This window comes from Eucalyptus grandis, chromosome 2, assembly GCF_016545825.1.
Source record: "Eucalyptus grandis isolate ANBG69807.140 chromosome 2, ASM1654582v1, whole genome shotgun sequence".
Taxonomy (NCBI): domain Eukaryota; kingdom Viridiplantae; phylum Streptophyta; class Magnoliopsida; order Myrtales; family Myrtaceae; genus Eucalyptus; species Eucalyptus grandis.
The window spans coordinates 16,842,966-16,858,893 of NC_052613.1; the positions used below are offsets into that span (position 1 = coordinate 16,842,966).

The window sequence follows — 15,928 nt, forward strand, 5'->3', positions numbered from 1 at the left end:
CCTTCTCTCCACGTTCATCGTCGATCATCGAAGGGAAGAATATTCTTATTCATAGCAATGTCTGGTCCACAGTGCTGCGCGAACCCGCCGAACCTTGATCCGAGCAGCGGAGCGGGACGCGTTGAGCAACTGGGTGGCCTCGACGCCTATGTGGTCGGCTCGCAAGACTCCAAGCTCGCGATCCTCCTGCTGTCCGACGTCTTCGGTGCGTAATTTTGCACTTGTGGAAGTTGTCTCCTCTTCTTTTTTCTTCCTGTTTTGTTGCAGTTCTTGGCTGCGCAATATGAAGGGGCTTCGTTTATTGCCGTCTGATAGGATTTTTACTGGGGGCGGGGGTTGTTTAGTGAAGGATGGTTTCCAGTTTCCTTTTCGTGGTTGTGGGCGATGAGACTTGAGCTTAATGTCGATTGGGGAAGGTCGACTTGTGATGGAAAATGACTAGTTGCAGTCAATGGTTGACTTCAGTTTAGTTCTCGTTTCCTTCTTTTGTGAAATGCGTGTGTATTCACACTTTTCCAATCTTTTTCTTGAAACTTTCCTCTCTCTTTTTTTCTGCATTCTCGAGTCTGGAAGTTGTAATGTGGAGACAGGGTGGATTTAATTCACTTTGTCGTTGGCCAGAGAATGTGTATTACTATTTGTCTCGTATACATGGGATTCTAATTTGATAGCTGGATCTTGATGGTGCAGGGTATGAAGCTCCGAATTTGAGGTAACAGACCATTTGCCATTAGCTGGATTCCTGAATATGTTCATCAGAGAAGTGTGATGGATGATTTTCTGTCATGGATGATTTTCTGTCATGTTTGCATAATAACAGTATCTGGTGTTAATTCGTGACTTCTTCCTAAAACTTAACCGTCGCAATGCTTCCGAATTTGCAGGAAACTTGCGGACAAAGTTGCCGCTGCTGGTTTCTATGTGGTTGTTCCTGACTATTTCTGTGGAGATCCCTTTGCACCTGAGAATCATGAGAGGCCTTTCATGGCTTGGATAAAAGACCATGGAACTGTATGTTCTCTTTTCTCATACAAATCTTGAACTTCTAATAGAATTCACATGATCCACCTAAGAGAGAAAAGAATATAAGGATGGGCTAGGATTTTTTATACAACGGAAGTAATATTATCTCTACAGTTGTTTGTTTACTTTCTTCTTTGGCAAGGTGGTATGTCATGACTAGATTTGTCTTACCTAGGCCAAAACCCTAAAAGGAATGTCTAAGTGACCAAATAAGCTGGTGAATAGTTAAGGGCCCCCTCCTGTCCAATATGGGACTTGATGTATCACAAACTCTTCAAGTTAAAGCACTTACTTCCTCCTCTGTGTCAGATCATATCCCTGAGCAAATTTCCACTATCAGATGTGGGACTCGATACATCTTGCCCCTTGCTATCATAAAAGCCTTCTAGGAGTTGTACCTTACCGATCCCCCTTGCTGACGATCACTCCCTGCTTTTATCCGATTGGCTAGGGGCCTAGTCTATCTTGAAGCCACATGTCTACCAATCGGGGTTTTCCTCTGATACCATGTGTGTAAAACCACCTCAATCCACCGTGTCAAGCCCTCAAAAGGGTACTCAAGTAACCGAAGAAACTGTTGACTATCTGTGGAGTAGGTCTTCCTCTTCCTTATGAATCACTCAAGAAAACCTCTCAAGTGGACATGCGACTCAAGGATGGAGTATGCAGTTGATCTAATTAGGGCAGAGAGTGACTGTCGAGACAAAAAGAACTCTAAAAATGGACAGCTCCTTATAGGCATATAGGATAGCGAAGGAACGAGAATGGATCGAATGATATCTAGAATAGTACCATTGTTGCGGGTCATTGGCCAATATTGATGAGAATGTGAATGTTTTAAGTGGAGAAGTTTGGGACTTCCCAATTTACACATGAGATAGAAGAGACCTTTTTGATTGATTCATAAATTAGCCACTCCCAAACGAGCTCCATTTTGTATGGTTATTTGAATACTCCTTTTAGTGGCTCGGCTCACTTGGATTAAGATGGCTTGTTACATAGTGACTGACTTTAGAGAGTTTTATAGCTCCTACAGAGTGGTCTTACATGCTTGATAGTTTGGAGCTTGTAGTCTTGTAAATTGAGGACAATAATGTCGGTGGAGGTTGGGGTCTTATAGCTTGTACAAAGGAGCTTTTGTCGTCAAATGTTTTTGGAGTGGTAGACCTCCTATACTATCGAGTATTCACCGACTGGTGAATTTTTAATTACTCCATGGAGTATCTTTGTCCCATTTAAAGGGTTTTCATGTATTCTCGGTGTGTTATTCTCGTTGCTAGTGTTTGGTTTGTTTGAATTTCATTTGAACTCATCTAGGTGAGGAAAGTGCATGCTTCCTTAAGATATCTCTTTTGCCTAAACCTAAACACCAATTTTACAGGACAAGGGATTCGAAGATACAAAACCAGTTATTCAAGCTCTTAAAAGTAAAGGCATATCTACAATAGGAGCGGCAGGCTTCTGCTGGGGTGGTATGTGAAGCATATCTTCAGGCCATGGGCCAAGATATCAGACAAAAGAATTTCTCTATATAACATTTCATTTTGTTGTATCTCATAATATTGCTCTTTATGCTTGTTTATCTTAAAATTTCTTCTCTCTTCAGGTAAGGTTGCGGTTGAGTTAGCCAAGTGTGAGCTCGTCCAAGCTGCTGTGCTGTTACACCCTTCATTTGTCACTCTTGATGATATCAAAGGTATGTCTTTGCCGTTTTGCCACTGTACACAGATTCACAGCTTTATGATATACATACCAAGTTGAAGTACTACAAAAAAATATGTATGCACGTCAAATTTGCTGATTGGTCTGTCGGCAGGTGTCAAGGTTCCTATTGCTGTGCTAGGAGCTGAGATTGATCAGATGTCTACACCTGAACTCCTCAAACAGTTTGAAGAGGTGCTCTCTGCTAAGTCCGAGGTAAGAAAGCCAGTTGCTTTTGATCAATGTATGAGTATGCCTTGCTGATAAATCTGTTATTGTTCTAGATACTAAAACTATTTGAACGGTTGATGGCGCTTTACATTTTCAACAAATGGAAAATTGGTCTTCAAAGATAAAAAGTTCTTTCTCGTAAGCTGACACTCGACGAGGGATAAGTAGCATAGTCCCATCTCTCCACTGTCCACTGCGAAAGCCCAACGTGTTGGACTTTGATTGCCATTTAAAGACAAGACAGGACAGGGCGAAGCTTTTTCATCAGATGCAGATAACCCTAATTTCTTAATGTTTTTTGGCCAGAACATATTTTGTTACCAAAACTTTCAATTTCCAGCAACATCGTGAATAAATTATCTTGTCTGCTAATGAGGTTTTGCCCTCGTTCACTAGAAATTTTTTCCCTCGCTAAGTGATGCTCGAAATCATAAATCGCTGTGATTTGTGGGTTCTCAATGGCTCCTTCCACACTAGGAATTTCTTCTTGAACTGAATCCTACTCCCGTCTGTGTCGTAGTCTCTCGTGTGAGAAGTTTGGATGTAATACTCTTTTATTCCTGTCGTGCAGATTGATGCATTCGTGAAGATCTTTCCCAAAGTTTCTCATGGATGGACGGTGAGATACAAGGTCGAAGACGAAGCTGCTGTGAAATCTGCGGAGGAGGCTCATTCGGACATGATACAATGGTTTGTGAAGTTTGTCAAGGAAGAAACCACGTTGCACCTGTAGTAAACTGGAAGTAGGATGTGATTATCTAGCATGATACGCAAGTTGTCGAGTACTTTATTTCTCCGGTCTCGGTTTGTCTATATTTTATGTGGTGTGATGGGTAAGAGCAATAAAGAATAATGTGGAATAAGTATACTAGAAGTGGCAAAAGTTATGTATGGCGCTCACTTTATTATTAAAAGTTTTTACCAGCTTACTTAAGTATCAAATCGGAGAAAAATGATCACTTAAGTACCAACGACAATAAATTTTGGCCAAATTGATTACGTGACACTTAAATAAATAAATTATAATATGACCTAGCAAATTTTTTAAGAACTTTAGTCCATGTGGCATTTCCACATGGTGTTCTTGGCACTGAATTGATTGCTTTTTAACAATTACTCACTTTAAACAAAATTTGGCACCTTAAAATCCCTATTAACAACTTTTAGAGGACATCTTTTAGGGTTTATATGCTGACTAGGCACGCCTGCGAGTCACGTAGGACTAAGAAATTAATAAAATACTACCATATCGGATTTCCAACAACCTATATCTAAATTGGCATTTAAGTGATCATTCTTTCAAAAAAGTGGCATTTAAATTATCCGAAAAAACTCTTGGCATTAAAGTGCGCGTCGTACATAATTTTTTACATTTCTAGTGTATTTATCCCAAATAATGTCAAATGCGGAGTTCGAACATTCGTTACTTTCGGCATAAGAGCTCTTGCATAAGCATCCGGCTGATACGGTTGCTGTTCAATTCCACTATAGTTTTTCTAATGCTAGGCCTCCGTAACAATGGTAAAAGATGAGAAAAATATTGCGCGGACTATTTATACCTTACAACTAGAATCGCTTAATTCACTTGAAATATGGGGATGGACAAATTTTTTGTTACATTGATGAATGAGCTGTTCCATGTAGATAAGGTCATTATTCAGTTTTCATGCAGAATCTTCACTTTTTCATGAGAAATCTATTAAAAAGCTATATAGGAGGAAAGCATATCACAAGTGTCAGAAATGGAGAAATAGGCCAAGCACGAGAGAAGACTCAAGGTTTTCTTTGTATTTCAGTATATCTGATTTACATTGAATGATGTCCTATTAATAGTACATTAAATGTCTAACTAAAGAAAAAGAATATTTATCAAATCAAATCCAATCACAGATTGACATAATTAAATAATCACAATCTTCTGTAATCTTGGATTGATTGATTACAATCTTTAGCTCGATCCTCGCATATCTCCAACACTCCCCCTCAAGCTGACAGCTGATATATATCCAAGACGCCAAGCTTGCTTAATAAATATGCGTGTTGCCTTTGACATAATGGTTTGGTAAAGATATCAATAGGCTGTTCCATAGTTCCAATTCCATTTGTCTTGATTACCCCTTCTTGGATTTTGTCTCGAGTATAATGACAGTCAACTTCAATATGTTTCGTTCTTTCATGAAAAACGGGATTTGCTGCAAGTTTAAGTGCTGCATCATTGTCGCAATATATGTTTGTTGGCCCTTTGACTTGTATCCCAAGATCTGAAAGCAAGCCTCGTATCCAAACTATTTCACAAACTGTCTTAGCCATAGCTCTATACTCGGCTTCAGCAGATGAAAGAGATACAGTGGATTGCTTCTTCATTTTCCATGCAAGTAACGATTCTCCCAGCTTGATGCAGAAACCAGTGACTGATCTTCGACTCATAGGACATGTGGCATAATCTGTGTCACAATAAGCTGCCATTTCGAGATTGCAATCTCGTGAAAGAAGTAATCCAAGGCCTGGACATTTCTTCAAATACTTTATAACCTTCAAAGCTGCGTTCATGTGAGACTCCTTCGGACTATGCATGAATTGGCTAAGTGTCTGGACTGCATAACATATATCCGGCCTAGTCATAGTGAGATATATAAGTTTCCCTACAAGCCTTTGATAGCAGGATGGATCTTTAAGCGGAAGATCGTCAATCTTAGACGATGATCCAACATCATAGTCAACAGTAGTCAGCTTGATGTTCTAATCAATAGGGATGACAGCCGGTTTACATCCTGATAAGCCTGCTTCTGATATTATCTCTAATACAAATTTCCGTTGACTAAGGGCAATTCCTAGCTCTGATCGAGCAATCTCAATGCCAAGGAAATACTTGGGAGATCCCAAATCTTTAATACGAAAGCTAGAATGCAAATGTTCCTTAAGTCTCTTGATGCCCAATTCATCATTTCCCATAATAAGTATGTCATCAACATATATCATCAGGTAGATTGAAGACGTACCTTTAGTCCAAGAGAATAGGGCATAATCATGCTTGGATTGCTTGAAACCAATGGTTGTAAAAGCTGAGGTGAATTTTGCATACCACTGACGAGAAGCTTGCTTGAGTCCATAAAGGGACTTACGGAGACGACACACTCCAGACTCCCCTTGTCGCCGTAATCCCGGTGGAAGATCCATATATATTTCTTCAGTAAGATCTCCATGAAGAAAAGCATTGTGAACATCCATTTGATGTAGTTTCCAGTCCCGGAAAGCAGCAACAGAAAGAAAGGAACGAACAGTGACATTTTTGGCAACTGGAGAGAATGTTTCATGATAATCAAAACCCTCACGTTGCGTAAACCCCTTTGCCACTAAGCGAGCCTTATAGCGTTCCACTGAACCATCAGCCTTATATTTGATCTTGTATACCCATTTGCAGCCAATTGGCTTACGATCACAGTGTAGTGGTACTATATCCCATGTGTGGTTCTCTTCCAAAGCATGTAACTCAGCTTCCATCGCCTTTTGCCAGCGTGGATCACGAACGGCCACATCATAAGATGATGGTTCCAATTCTTCGGAGATACGACTAATGCAGCACATATGTTCCGTGGATAGACAATCAAACGAGACATAAGATGAGATGGGGTATGGAGTACCTGATGAGTTGAGTGACGCACAAACATAATCCTTTGTCCAAGTTGGGGGACGAGTGGTTCGCCCTGACCGTCTTGGAGGAATATGATCAGGTGTAGGAGATGATTCTTCTGAATTAGATGTCTCTTCAATCGATACTGTAGAGTCCGGAGCTGAGTATTCTGAGATAGGTAAAGATGCTGCATTTGTTTCGATCACGGGAGAAGAAGTCGGAACACATATATATTGTGGATTGGGTGATAAATCTTCCTCAAAGAGAAAATTTCTATTCTGTTGATTTGAGCTTGAAGATTCATTGGAAGATACTTCATCCTGGAAAGGGAACACATCTTCATGGAAAATCACATCTCTACTTACAAAGAAACTACCTGTCGATGGCTCAAAAACACGGTATCCCTTCTGAAATGTTGGATAACCCATAAAAATGCATCGTCTGGCTCGAGGACTCGTCTTATCACGAGGACCCAAAGCAGCAACATAACATAAGCAGCCAAAAACTCGCAAATGATCTACTTCAGGCCTTTTTCCAAATAAAATCTCAAACGGGGTACGTCCATTGAGAACCCTAGTTTTCATGCGATTGATCAGATAGGCTGCTGTGACCACACAGTCTCCCTAGAAAGCTTTAGGAATGAAAGCTTGAAATTTAAGTGCACGTGCTACTTCTAGAAGATGGCGGTGTTTCCGCTCAACAACCCCATTTTGTTGAGGTGTATAAGTACACGTACTTTCATGTAGAATTCCATGTGAGGAAAATAGGGATTGACAATCATGACTAGAGAATTCTTTCCCATTATCTGTTCGAATACGTTGAACAGTTTTTCCAAATTGATTTTTGGTTAGAGTGAAAATCTCTCAAATGAGAAAGAGCTTGACTCTTTGACTGCATAAGGAAGACCCATGTAGCACGAGAATGATCGTCAACAATAGTGAGAAAAAAACGAGACCCATCACGATGTGGTGTATGATAGGGTCCCCAAATATCTACATGAATTAAAGAGAAATTTTCTGTAGTTTGGGACTTGCTTGTGGAAAAAGGGGCACGTGACTGTTTTGCGAGAGGACATATATCACATTTAGGATGTGGAAAGAAAGCACTGTGACCAAAACGTCGATGAGAAATGATAGCTTTATCATTGGTAGCAACGTTACACAATGATTCTTTATTTTCAGAAAAACATGACAAATCAATATTTTTGGGAAAACTTGTCCAAAAATACAACCCTTGTGAGAGACTACCCAAGCCCATCAGTTTGCCAGTCGAAAGGGCCTGAAAAAGACATGTGTCAGAATTGAAGAGGATTCGACATGAATTATCCTCACAGGCTTTTGACACTGAGATAAGATTGAATTCAAACTGAGAAATATAAAGCACATTTTTAAGGGTAATGGAAGGGCTAAGATGTACTGTCCCTATTTTTGTGACATTTATAATATCCCCATTTGGAAGTTTCACAAAGTGATCGGGAAAATATGAGCATGAGTATGAGAAAAGAAACTCGTCACAGATAATGTGGTCACTAGCACTGAGTCAATGATCCATGCATCATGAGAAACGAGCTTAGGCAAAATGAGATACCCGAGAAGCTGCTCTTTTTTCGGAAATGTCCAGCTGTTTCAGAGCCTTCATTATTTCTTGATACTGATTTTGTGTAATTGACTGGTTAACATTGTGCCCAGTGACTTGATTAATTGAAGATTCCTTCTTTCCTTTATCTCCGGGTTTACCATGTAATTTCCAATAGGTTTCCACCGTGTGATGAGGTCGTTTGCAATAGCTGCAATATAATTTGCCTTTTCCTCTAATATTTTCCTTTGGTGTTGGATTTTTGGAACCGTAGGATCCCCTAAAGGAACCGGAGCCGTTGGATTCAGCTAGGACACTAGCCGAATAATGACCGTCAGATATGAAGAGCTGATCTGAACCGTCCACCCTAAAATTAGGGTTTCCTCCCTCCTTATTCCTCTCATTCGTGCGATAGAGAGCTTCTCCATGGAACCCGAGAGGCTGATCCGCCGGAGAGAGGGCGTACGAGGAGCTGCCAGCCGGAGTGAGGCCAGATCCGGGAATGGCGAACGCCAGTGAGGGGTTCCCGGCCGTCGACAGGCCAGATCCGAGAGCCGCGAACGCCGCTCCTTCTCCGGTTCGCGCGAGTCCGCCGCCGCCATCCTCTGGCTTTCTTCTTGAACCGCCAACTGGTAGATTCGCTGGAGCGATGGTGGCGGCTCCATTGCGAGCACTTGGGACTGAAATGTGAGTAACTTTCATTTAAAATCGTAAAAATCGAGTCGATTTTTCTCTGTCTCGAATAGCCCTATATTGATTTAGGGTTTCCTCCGGTCCTCGAGTCTCTCCTCGGCAGCCTCGAGTTCATTCCGAGGGCGGAGAGCCGATTGAAACATGTTGTGACGGTCGATTTCCTTGTTTCAGTCGATACGGCTTGGGTGAGCGAGAAAAGCTTGGCCCGATCAAGCTTGCCGTACATCTCTCGGATCGCCTCCCAAATCGCCTTCGAGTCTTCAGTTGGTGGAAGCCCGGCGGCCACCTCAGGAGCCAAACAGTTGCCGATCCACGTCCGCACTAGTTGATTGCACCTACGCCAGTGCCGCTGTGAGCGTTCGTCGGTCGGGAAAGGTACGCTGCCATCTATGAAGCCTTCTTTCTCCTTGGTCACTGAGCCCGCCGAAGATCTCGAGCCCGGGGAGTGTAGTTTTTGTGTCCAAGAAGCTGCAAGGAAATGAGCCGTAGCTCGGGTCCGTCGCCCGCGGCGACGTGTAGAACGGGTCGCCCGGTTCCGCCGTCCGCCACCGGGCTGGAAAGATGAACGGCGGTATCCAGGTCCTGCATTCGGGTAGCTGGGTCCTGCATTCGGGTAGGGATTCCCTCCCGGACCCGTCGAAGGTGCTTCGGATCTCGAGCCTGTGCCCTTAGAGCCTGTTCCGGTGCTCGAGAATCCTTCTCCAGATGTTCCGTATGGAACCCACGACTGAGCTGGTCCAATTCCCCACGGACCCTAAAAGGGAAACCACGGGACTGATGGCCACTGAGTTGGGCCGGAAACATTGGCTGGAGCAAGTGTCGGGTTGGTAGTATGTTGAGCCGTCGAGTGATCATCTTCGAGGGGTCGACTAAGACTGGATTCCTGCTTTGAGGTGAGTTTGGACTTTCCTCAACTGAGATTTCTCCTTGAGTATTCTTGGCCATGATGAATTCCTCTGCTTCTTTGTAGAAATTGGTTTGAAGAAAGGAACAGAGGCAATTCGGAGAGTTTGGCGGAAGCTAGGTTGAAAAGTATGGCTCTGATACCATGTCAGAAATGGAGAAATAGGCCAAGCACGAGAGAAGACTCAAGGTTTTCTTTGTATTTCAAGTATATCGATTTACATTGAATGATGTCCTATTAATAGTACATTAAATGTCTAACTAAAGAAAAAGAATATTTATCAAATCAAATCCAATCACAAACATTGACATAATTAAATAATCACAATCTTTCGTAATCTTGGATTGATTGATTACAATCTTCAGCTTGATTTGTGCATATCTCCAACAACAAGTGACATAACTTTTGATGATTCTTACTTGAGCGATATAACGTTTCACTAGATCACTTGAGCACTCAAGTGAAGAATTGAAGAGTTATGATATTTAAATAAGTACCGTACAAAAGTGATATATATTGTAGGGAGAATTACCAAAAAAGTCCTAAACCTATTGCAATTGTGCCAATTCAGTCCTAAACTTTTTTTGGCCAATTCAGTCCTAAACCTTTTACTTTTGTTCCGGTTCAGTCCTTCCGGCCAAAATTAGCCGGCCGGCGCTGACGTGGCAGCCGGCGAGCTTTTTTTAATAATATTTGATTTTTTAAAATTTTTTATTAATTTTTTCTTTTTCCTTTTTTTTTTTTCCTCCTCCCTCCTCCTTCCTTGGGCCGGCGACCGGCCAGCGGCCGGGCCGCCGGACCGAGGCGATCCGGCGGGAGGAGGCCTCGCCGTCGCGTCGGCGAGGGCTCGCCCGCTCGGCGACCGCGAGGCGAGCTCGCGCCCGCCGATGGCGAGGCCCCTCGCCGGATCTCGGGCGAGGGCTCGACTCGCGGTCGCTGGGCGAGGCGAGCCCTCGCCGATCCGGTGAGGGGGCTCACCTCGCCCGGCGACCGTGAGGCGAGCTTGCGCCCCGACGGCGAGGCCCCCTCGCCCCCGCGAGGGCTCGACTCGCGGTCGCCGGCGAGGCGAGCCCTCGCGATCCGGCGAGGGGGCTCGCCGTCACATCCGGCGAGGCCTCCTCGCCGGATCCGGCGAGGGCTCGCCGCCCGGCGATCGCGAGGCGAGCTAGCGCCCGGCCGACGGCGAGGGGGCTCGCCGTCGCGTTTGGCGAGGCCTCCTCGCCGGATCCCCCACCGGATCGCCTCGGCCCGGCGACCAGCCAGCTGGCCGGTCACGGAGCCCAAGGAAGGAGGAGGGAGGAGGAAAAAAAAAACAAAAGGAAAAAAGAAAAAATTAATTAAAAATTAATAAAATTTTTTAAAAATCAAATATTATTAAAAAAAAGCGCCAAGACGGCCACTGCCACGTCGCACAAGACCGGCCGGCTAATTTTGGCCGGAAGGACTGAATTGGAACAAAAGTAAAAGGTTTAAGACTGAATTGGCTAAAAAAAGTTTAGGACCGAATTGGCACAATTGCAATAGGTTTAGGACTTTTTGGTAATTCTCCCATATATTGTATAAATTTCGATATACTTTCAAGTGATGGATAAGAGACAAGTCATCTACATTTAAGTTCGATCGTTGGTGATTGAACCAGGCTATCGAAGTCGAAGGGCACGGGCTTGTGGGTGATTGATCCCAAGTTCAAGTCCCTCTACCCTCCATCTTACAATATCCTTGACTTATATGGAGGCTAGTCCGTGGGGCTAGGTCAGTTCTCCTCCGATTGGTGCCTGACCAATCGGACTTTTGTAGTGCGATCAATGTAGGAATCTGAGTCATCCAAAAAAAAAAAGAGTAGCTAAGGTTTGGTTTTTACTAATGGATTGATCGATGGTCATGGCGGGGGTACGAGTGAATTTTCAAAAAATGGATTTTTCAAAAAGCATAGATTATTTTTTGGAGATTTCGTCAAGAATGGAATCATTTTTCGATAATTAATTCTTTTGGGGAAAATAATTCCTTCAAATTCAATAAGAAACCAGATATACTAAAATTACCCTGCTTCAAATCATATGTTACTTTGAACCATTTTGTAGCTCATATTAAAGGCTTGCACTTTTTCCACCCCTTTTTGGCTTCTAACATCCTTTTTTATGTTGAATTGACTATACTATCCCTTGTAAGTCCCACTCTTGATTTAAGATTATTTCTTTTCTTTTTTTTCTTTTTTTTCTTTTTTTTCTTTTTTTTCAATTTTACTGGAGGACAAAACTACTTACGTCCCTTTCAAACAACTTTTGTTTTCCCTTGTCACTTCTTCCACACCAATTACATTCAACATTTTCTTCATTTTTGTCTTCTGGACTTATTCTCCATTGTTGTAATATGAGCAATCACTAATCATAGATCAAATTAAAGAAATGTTAGTTCCATTTGCAAATTGTTTACCTTATTTCCCTAAATTATCCTCACAATCATGAATTTTTCAACTTCAATATTAAGGTTAATGCATGCATTATACACAATTATTTTTCATTATATTATTTTTTGTAGTCCAGTTACTATGGAAGACAACATTATTTTTAGCTTAAATGTATTTGTTGATGATGAAACTATGAATGAAGAACAACAATTACTAATGTTAACAAGTTCATTTGAAACTTTCCCAAGTAATTTTCTAACACAAGACGATCGTTTCAGTAGTGTGCAAACGCATCCTCTTGCCCAAGATTATGTTTTCCCTATAAAAGTGTCAATGAGAGACAAATATGTTCTTTTTGGTCGCGATAACGGAGGTAATTATTGTGATCAACATAATATTTCTATTGAATGTTAGAGAAGAAAAACCGGATCTTATTTAATTGACTATTCCTTTGAAATATATTGCTATAAACAATATAACAGATCAAGATCACTCAAAATATTTTATGTATCACACAATAACTAATTAAAAATTTGATTATTAGATTTACTTGATAAAATGAAAATTGAGTAGTTAAACACGCAAGTTACAACATAATGACACATATTTAAATTACAATTAAACAAAATGCATAATAAATCCTCATAAAAAAATATACAACTCATTGACACAACAAATAGCTTTTTCTTTTTTTTGGTCAAATAATTAGTTGGCTATTTGTTAAATAATTTATTTTAAAAGAGGTACACAGATTTTATTTCAAATGGAGAAAGAAAAGGAAAAAAAGAATAAAAGAAAGAAAGTAATAATATTAAATCAAGAGTAGGCCCCATATTTAACCTTAGTAAATATTGCTTCAAAAAATTATGGGCAATTTCATTTGAAACAAAAGAATAAAAAGGGAAGAAAAAAGAAAGAAAGAAAAAAAGAAAGGAGTAATCTCAAGTCAAGAGTATAACCCGCAATGGATAATATAATCAATTCAACATGAAATGAAATGTCAGGAGCCAATAAAAGGATGGAAATAGCACAAGCCTTAAAACCCAAAAAAATGAACAAAAGAAAAAAAGGTTGTCGGATAGACCTTGAAATTGGACCAAAAAAGTAGGATAGGTTGTAGGGTAGATTTCAAGGCAAACAGGATAAGTTCCAGATTTCAAAAACTGTAACTAATTCTAATAGGGTAAGTTTCAAACCTATAACCTATTCACTTAAAAATCGATAACCCTTTCGTAGTACTTCATTTGGCTTTGATCGTTGCCTTAAGGACTCAAGCAACATTTCTAAGGTCCGTTCGTCCATCGACTCTTTCGGAGCTGCGGATGGTCATGTGCCGGACCAGAGGCAGCGTGTGCTTGGCCGTGGAGGTGGACCGGAGGCAAAGGAGCTGCGTCGCGTCTCCATTTCTATTGGGGTAGACCTCCAACGGCGGCCAGTTTTCTTTACAGGTCGTGTCCAGCAACTTGTCGGACCTTGAATTCGGTTCCCATGGTATGCTTCCAATAGTAAATTCTACGATTGTGCTTACAATGGAACTTGATTTCACTAATTATTACTTTCACAAATTTACGAGGATTGCATTCAGACAAAAAAATGTCTCTAGCACAGAGTGAATAATGACACATGACAGCATGTAGCCATAGCCCGACGAAAGGTCGAGCCGTTGGTGAGTCGAGGGGTCAACTGAGATGCACTGTATTGGTCTATTTCCTAGACTTTCTGGATCAATCAGACAGATTCATGTCCTGGATGAAGAAGAATGTGTGGCTGAAAAATACATGAAGAGGTGGATGTAGACTGAACTAGTGGCCGTAGATTGTCCGGCACGTATGGTAGAAGCAACTATCCCTACTTCTATCGGAAATAATTTGCTGGGGAAGTCGGTGGATGAAGGCTATGAAGGTAGAAGAAGCCGGCCTACAAATCAACTCCACCCATCCTCCGTCTCCATCTGTACACACCGACAAAAAAAAAACTCAACTGCTGCTTCCTTTTGTAGGACAACTATTCAATGAAAGCTTCCCTTCCTTCTTTGTGCATTTGTTATCCCTTGGTGAGTCTTGTCCCACGTTCTTACACACCGGCATATTGTGGAAAAATTATCAAAAAAAAAATTTTAAAAAAAGCTTAAATCTATTATGCCCATATCAATTCAATTTTAAACATTTTCAATTATACCAATTACGTCATAAATCTTTTAGAATTTTGTTAATTTAGTCCTTCAGCCAATCTTCATCGGAAATTTTTAACATAGATGTTGGTCATTTTATCGACACAATCGACACAAACAATTTTTACAATTTAAAAAAAGTTATTTTTTATTTTTTATTTTTTTGGTGAGATTAATTTTTTAATATTTTATTTTTACTTATTTTCCTTTTTCCTTCTTCCTTCGCTAGTCACCGAGCCTCGACAAGGAAGGGTTGACCTAATAAGCCTTAGATGAGGCTTGAGCTCGTCAAAATTGGTGAGCTTAACCTCAATAGAATCTAGCGAGCTTGAGCCTCCCTAGCCTTGAGTGAGGTAGAGCCTTGATCGAGGGTGGTGATGTTTGATCTTGCTAGGATCGAGCAAGGTGGAGCCTCATCAACCACGGGCAAGGCTCGACCTCATTGAATTTGGCGAGATGGAGTCACACATGAGGCTTGCAAGGTCGGCCCTCTCCTATGGTCGATCGCCAAGGCCCAATATTGGTGGAAGAAGAAGGAAAAGGAATGAAAGAAAAATAAATAATATAAGATAAGATAATTATTAAAAATTTGATCTTTTAAAAAAATTATAAAAATTGTCTACATTAGCAATTTGCAATCAAAATTGATTAGAATAACTAAATTGACAAATTTTCAAAATGTTTATGACTCATTTCGCACAATTAAAAGATTTATAAGTAAATTAGTACAAATGCTATACGTTTAAGATTTTTTTGGTATTTTTTTCACACATTACGTTTCTAAAAACTAACAGCTCCAAGTTTGATTGAACTCAAAAACTAGATCGAATTGGTTTGGATGAAACCGTTTAAGACCGTTTTCAGAGAGAACGATTTGATTCCCAGTTCCGCTAACCTAAACTAGTTCAGCTCCAAGTACGAAACTAGAAACCATCAATTCTATGTCGGAAAGGGTTTTGAAGCATCTTTATAATAAAAAAAATAAAGAATATGAACAAATAGCACAACCTATTGACTAATATATGTATATATTTATAGTGAAATAAAAATTAAATTTTTTGCACAAAGTAAAAGGTGGTCCAATTCTCCAGTACACTTTTGTTTCGAATCCTAAATTTCGAAATTCCTTTGAAATCAAAAGTCATAAAACTGGTTCCGACGTAGATTCGAGGGCGATACCAAATATGAACAAATAGCAGCACCTCTTAATAATATATATTTTTGTAGTGAAATTGATTAACATTTACATTTTGATATAAAGATTATATCTTTTTACACAAAGTAAAAGGTGGTCCAACTCCCCAGTACACTTTTGTTTCGAATCCTAGGTTTTGAAATTCCTCTCAAATAGGAAGTCATAAAACCTGTTCCGACACGTGTTCAAGAACCGATCACCTTTTCCCACCAAAATTATTTGCCGACCAAATTCCGGTCAAAAGAGAAAACCACCAAAAAAACCAAAAACAAAACCCCATATTTCCACGTAGCAAGACCTGACGTCACCGATGATGCAATATTAGAGCATCCAAAGACATCCGCTGGAACATTCTCCTCTCTGCTTCACTCCTCTCCTCCTCCTTATAAATCCACGTC

General features: G+C 40.8%; 1 protein-coding gene across 1 annotated transcript; it reads left to right on the forward strand.

Annotated features, from left to right (window-relative positions):
* Positions 1 to 3,842, forward strand: LOC104424959 (endo-1,3;1,4-beta-D-glucanase). Its single transcript, XM_010037515.3, has 7 exons — positions 1 to 205; positions 691 to 712; positions 885 to 1,011; positions 2,405 to 2,495; positions 2,630 to 2,719; positions 2,840 to 2,940; positions 3,527 to 3,842. Exons 1-7 carry the CDS (start codon positions 58 to 60, stop codon positions 3,686 to 3,688), a joined length of 741 nt encoding a protein of 246 aa, XP_010035817.2. The 5' UTR covers positions 1 to 57; the 3' UTR covers positions 3,689 to 3,842.
* The last annotated feature ends 12,086 nt before the right edge of the window (positions 3,843 to 15,928 follow it).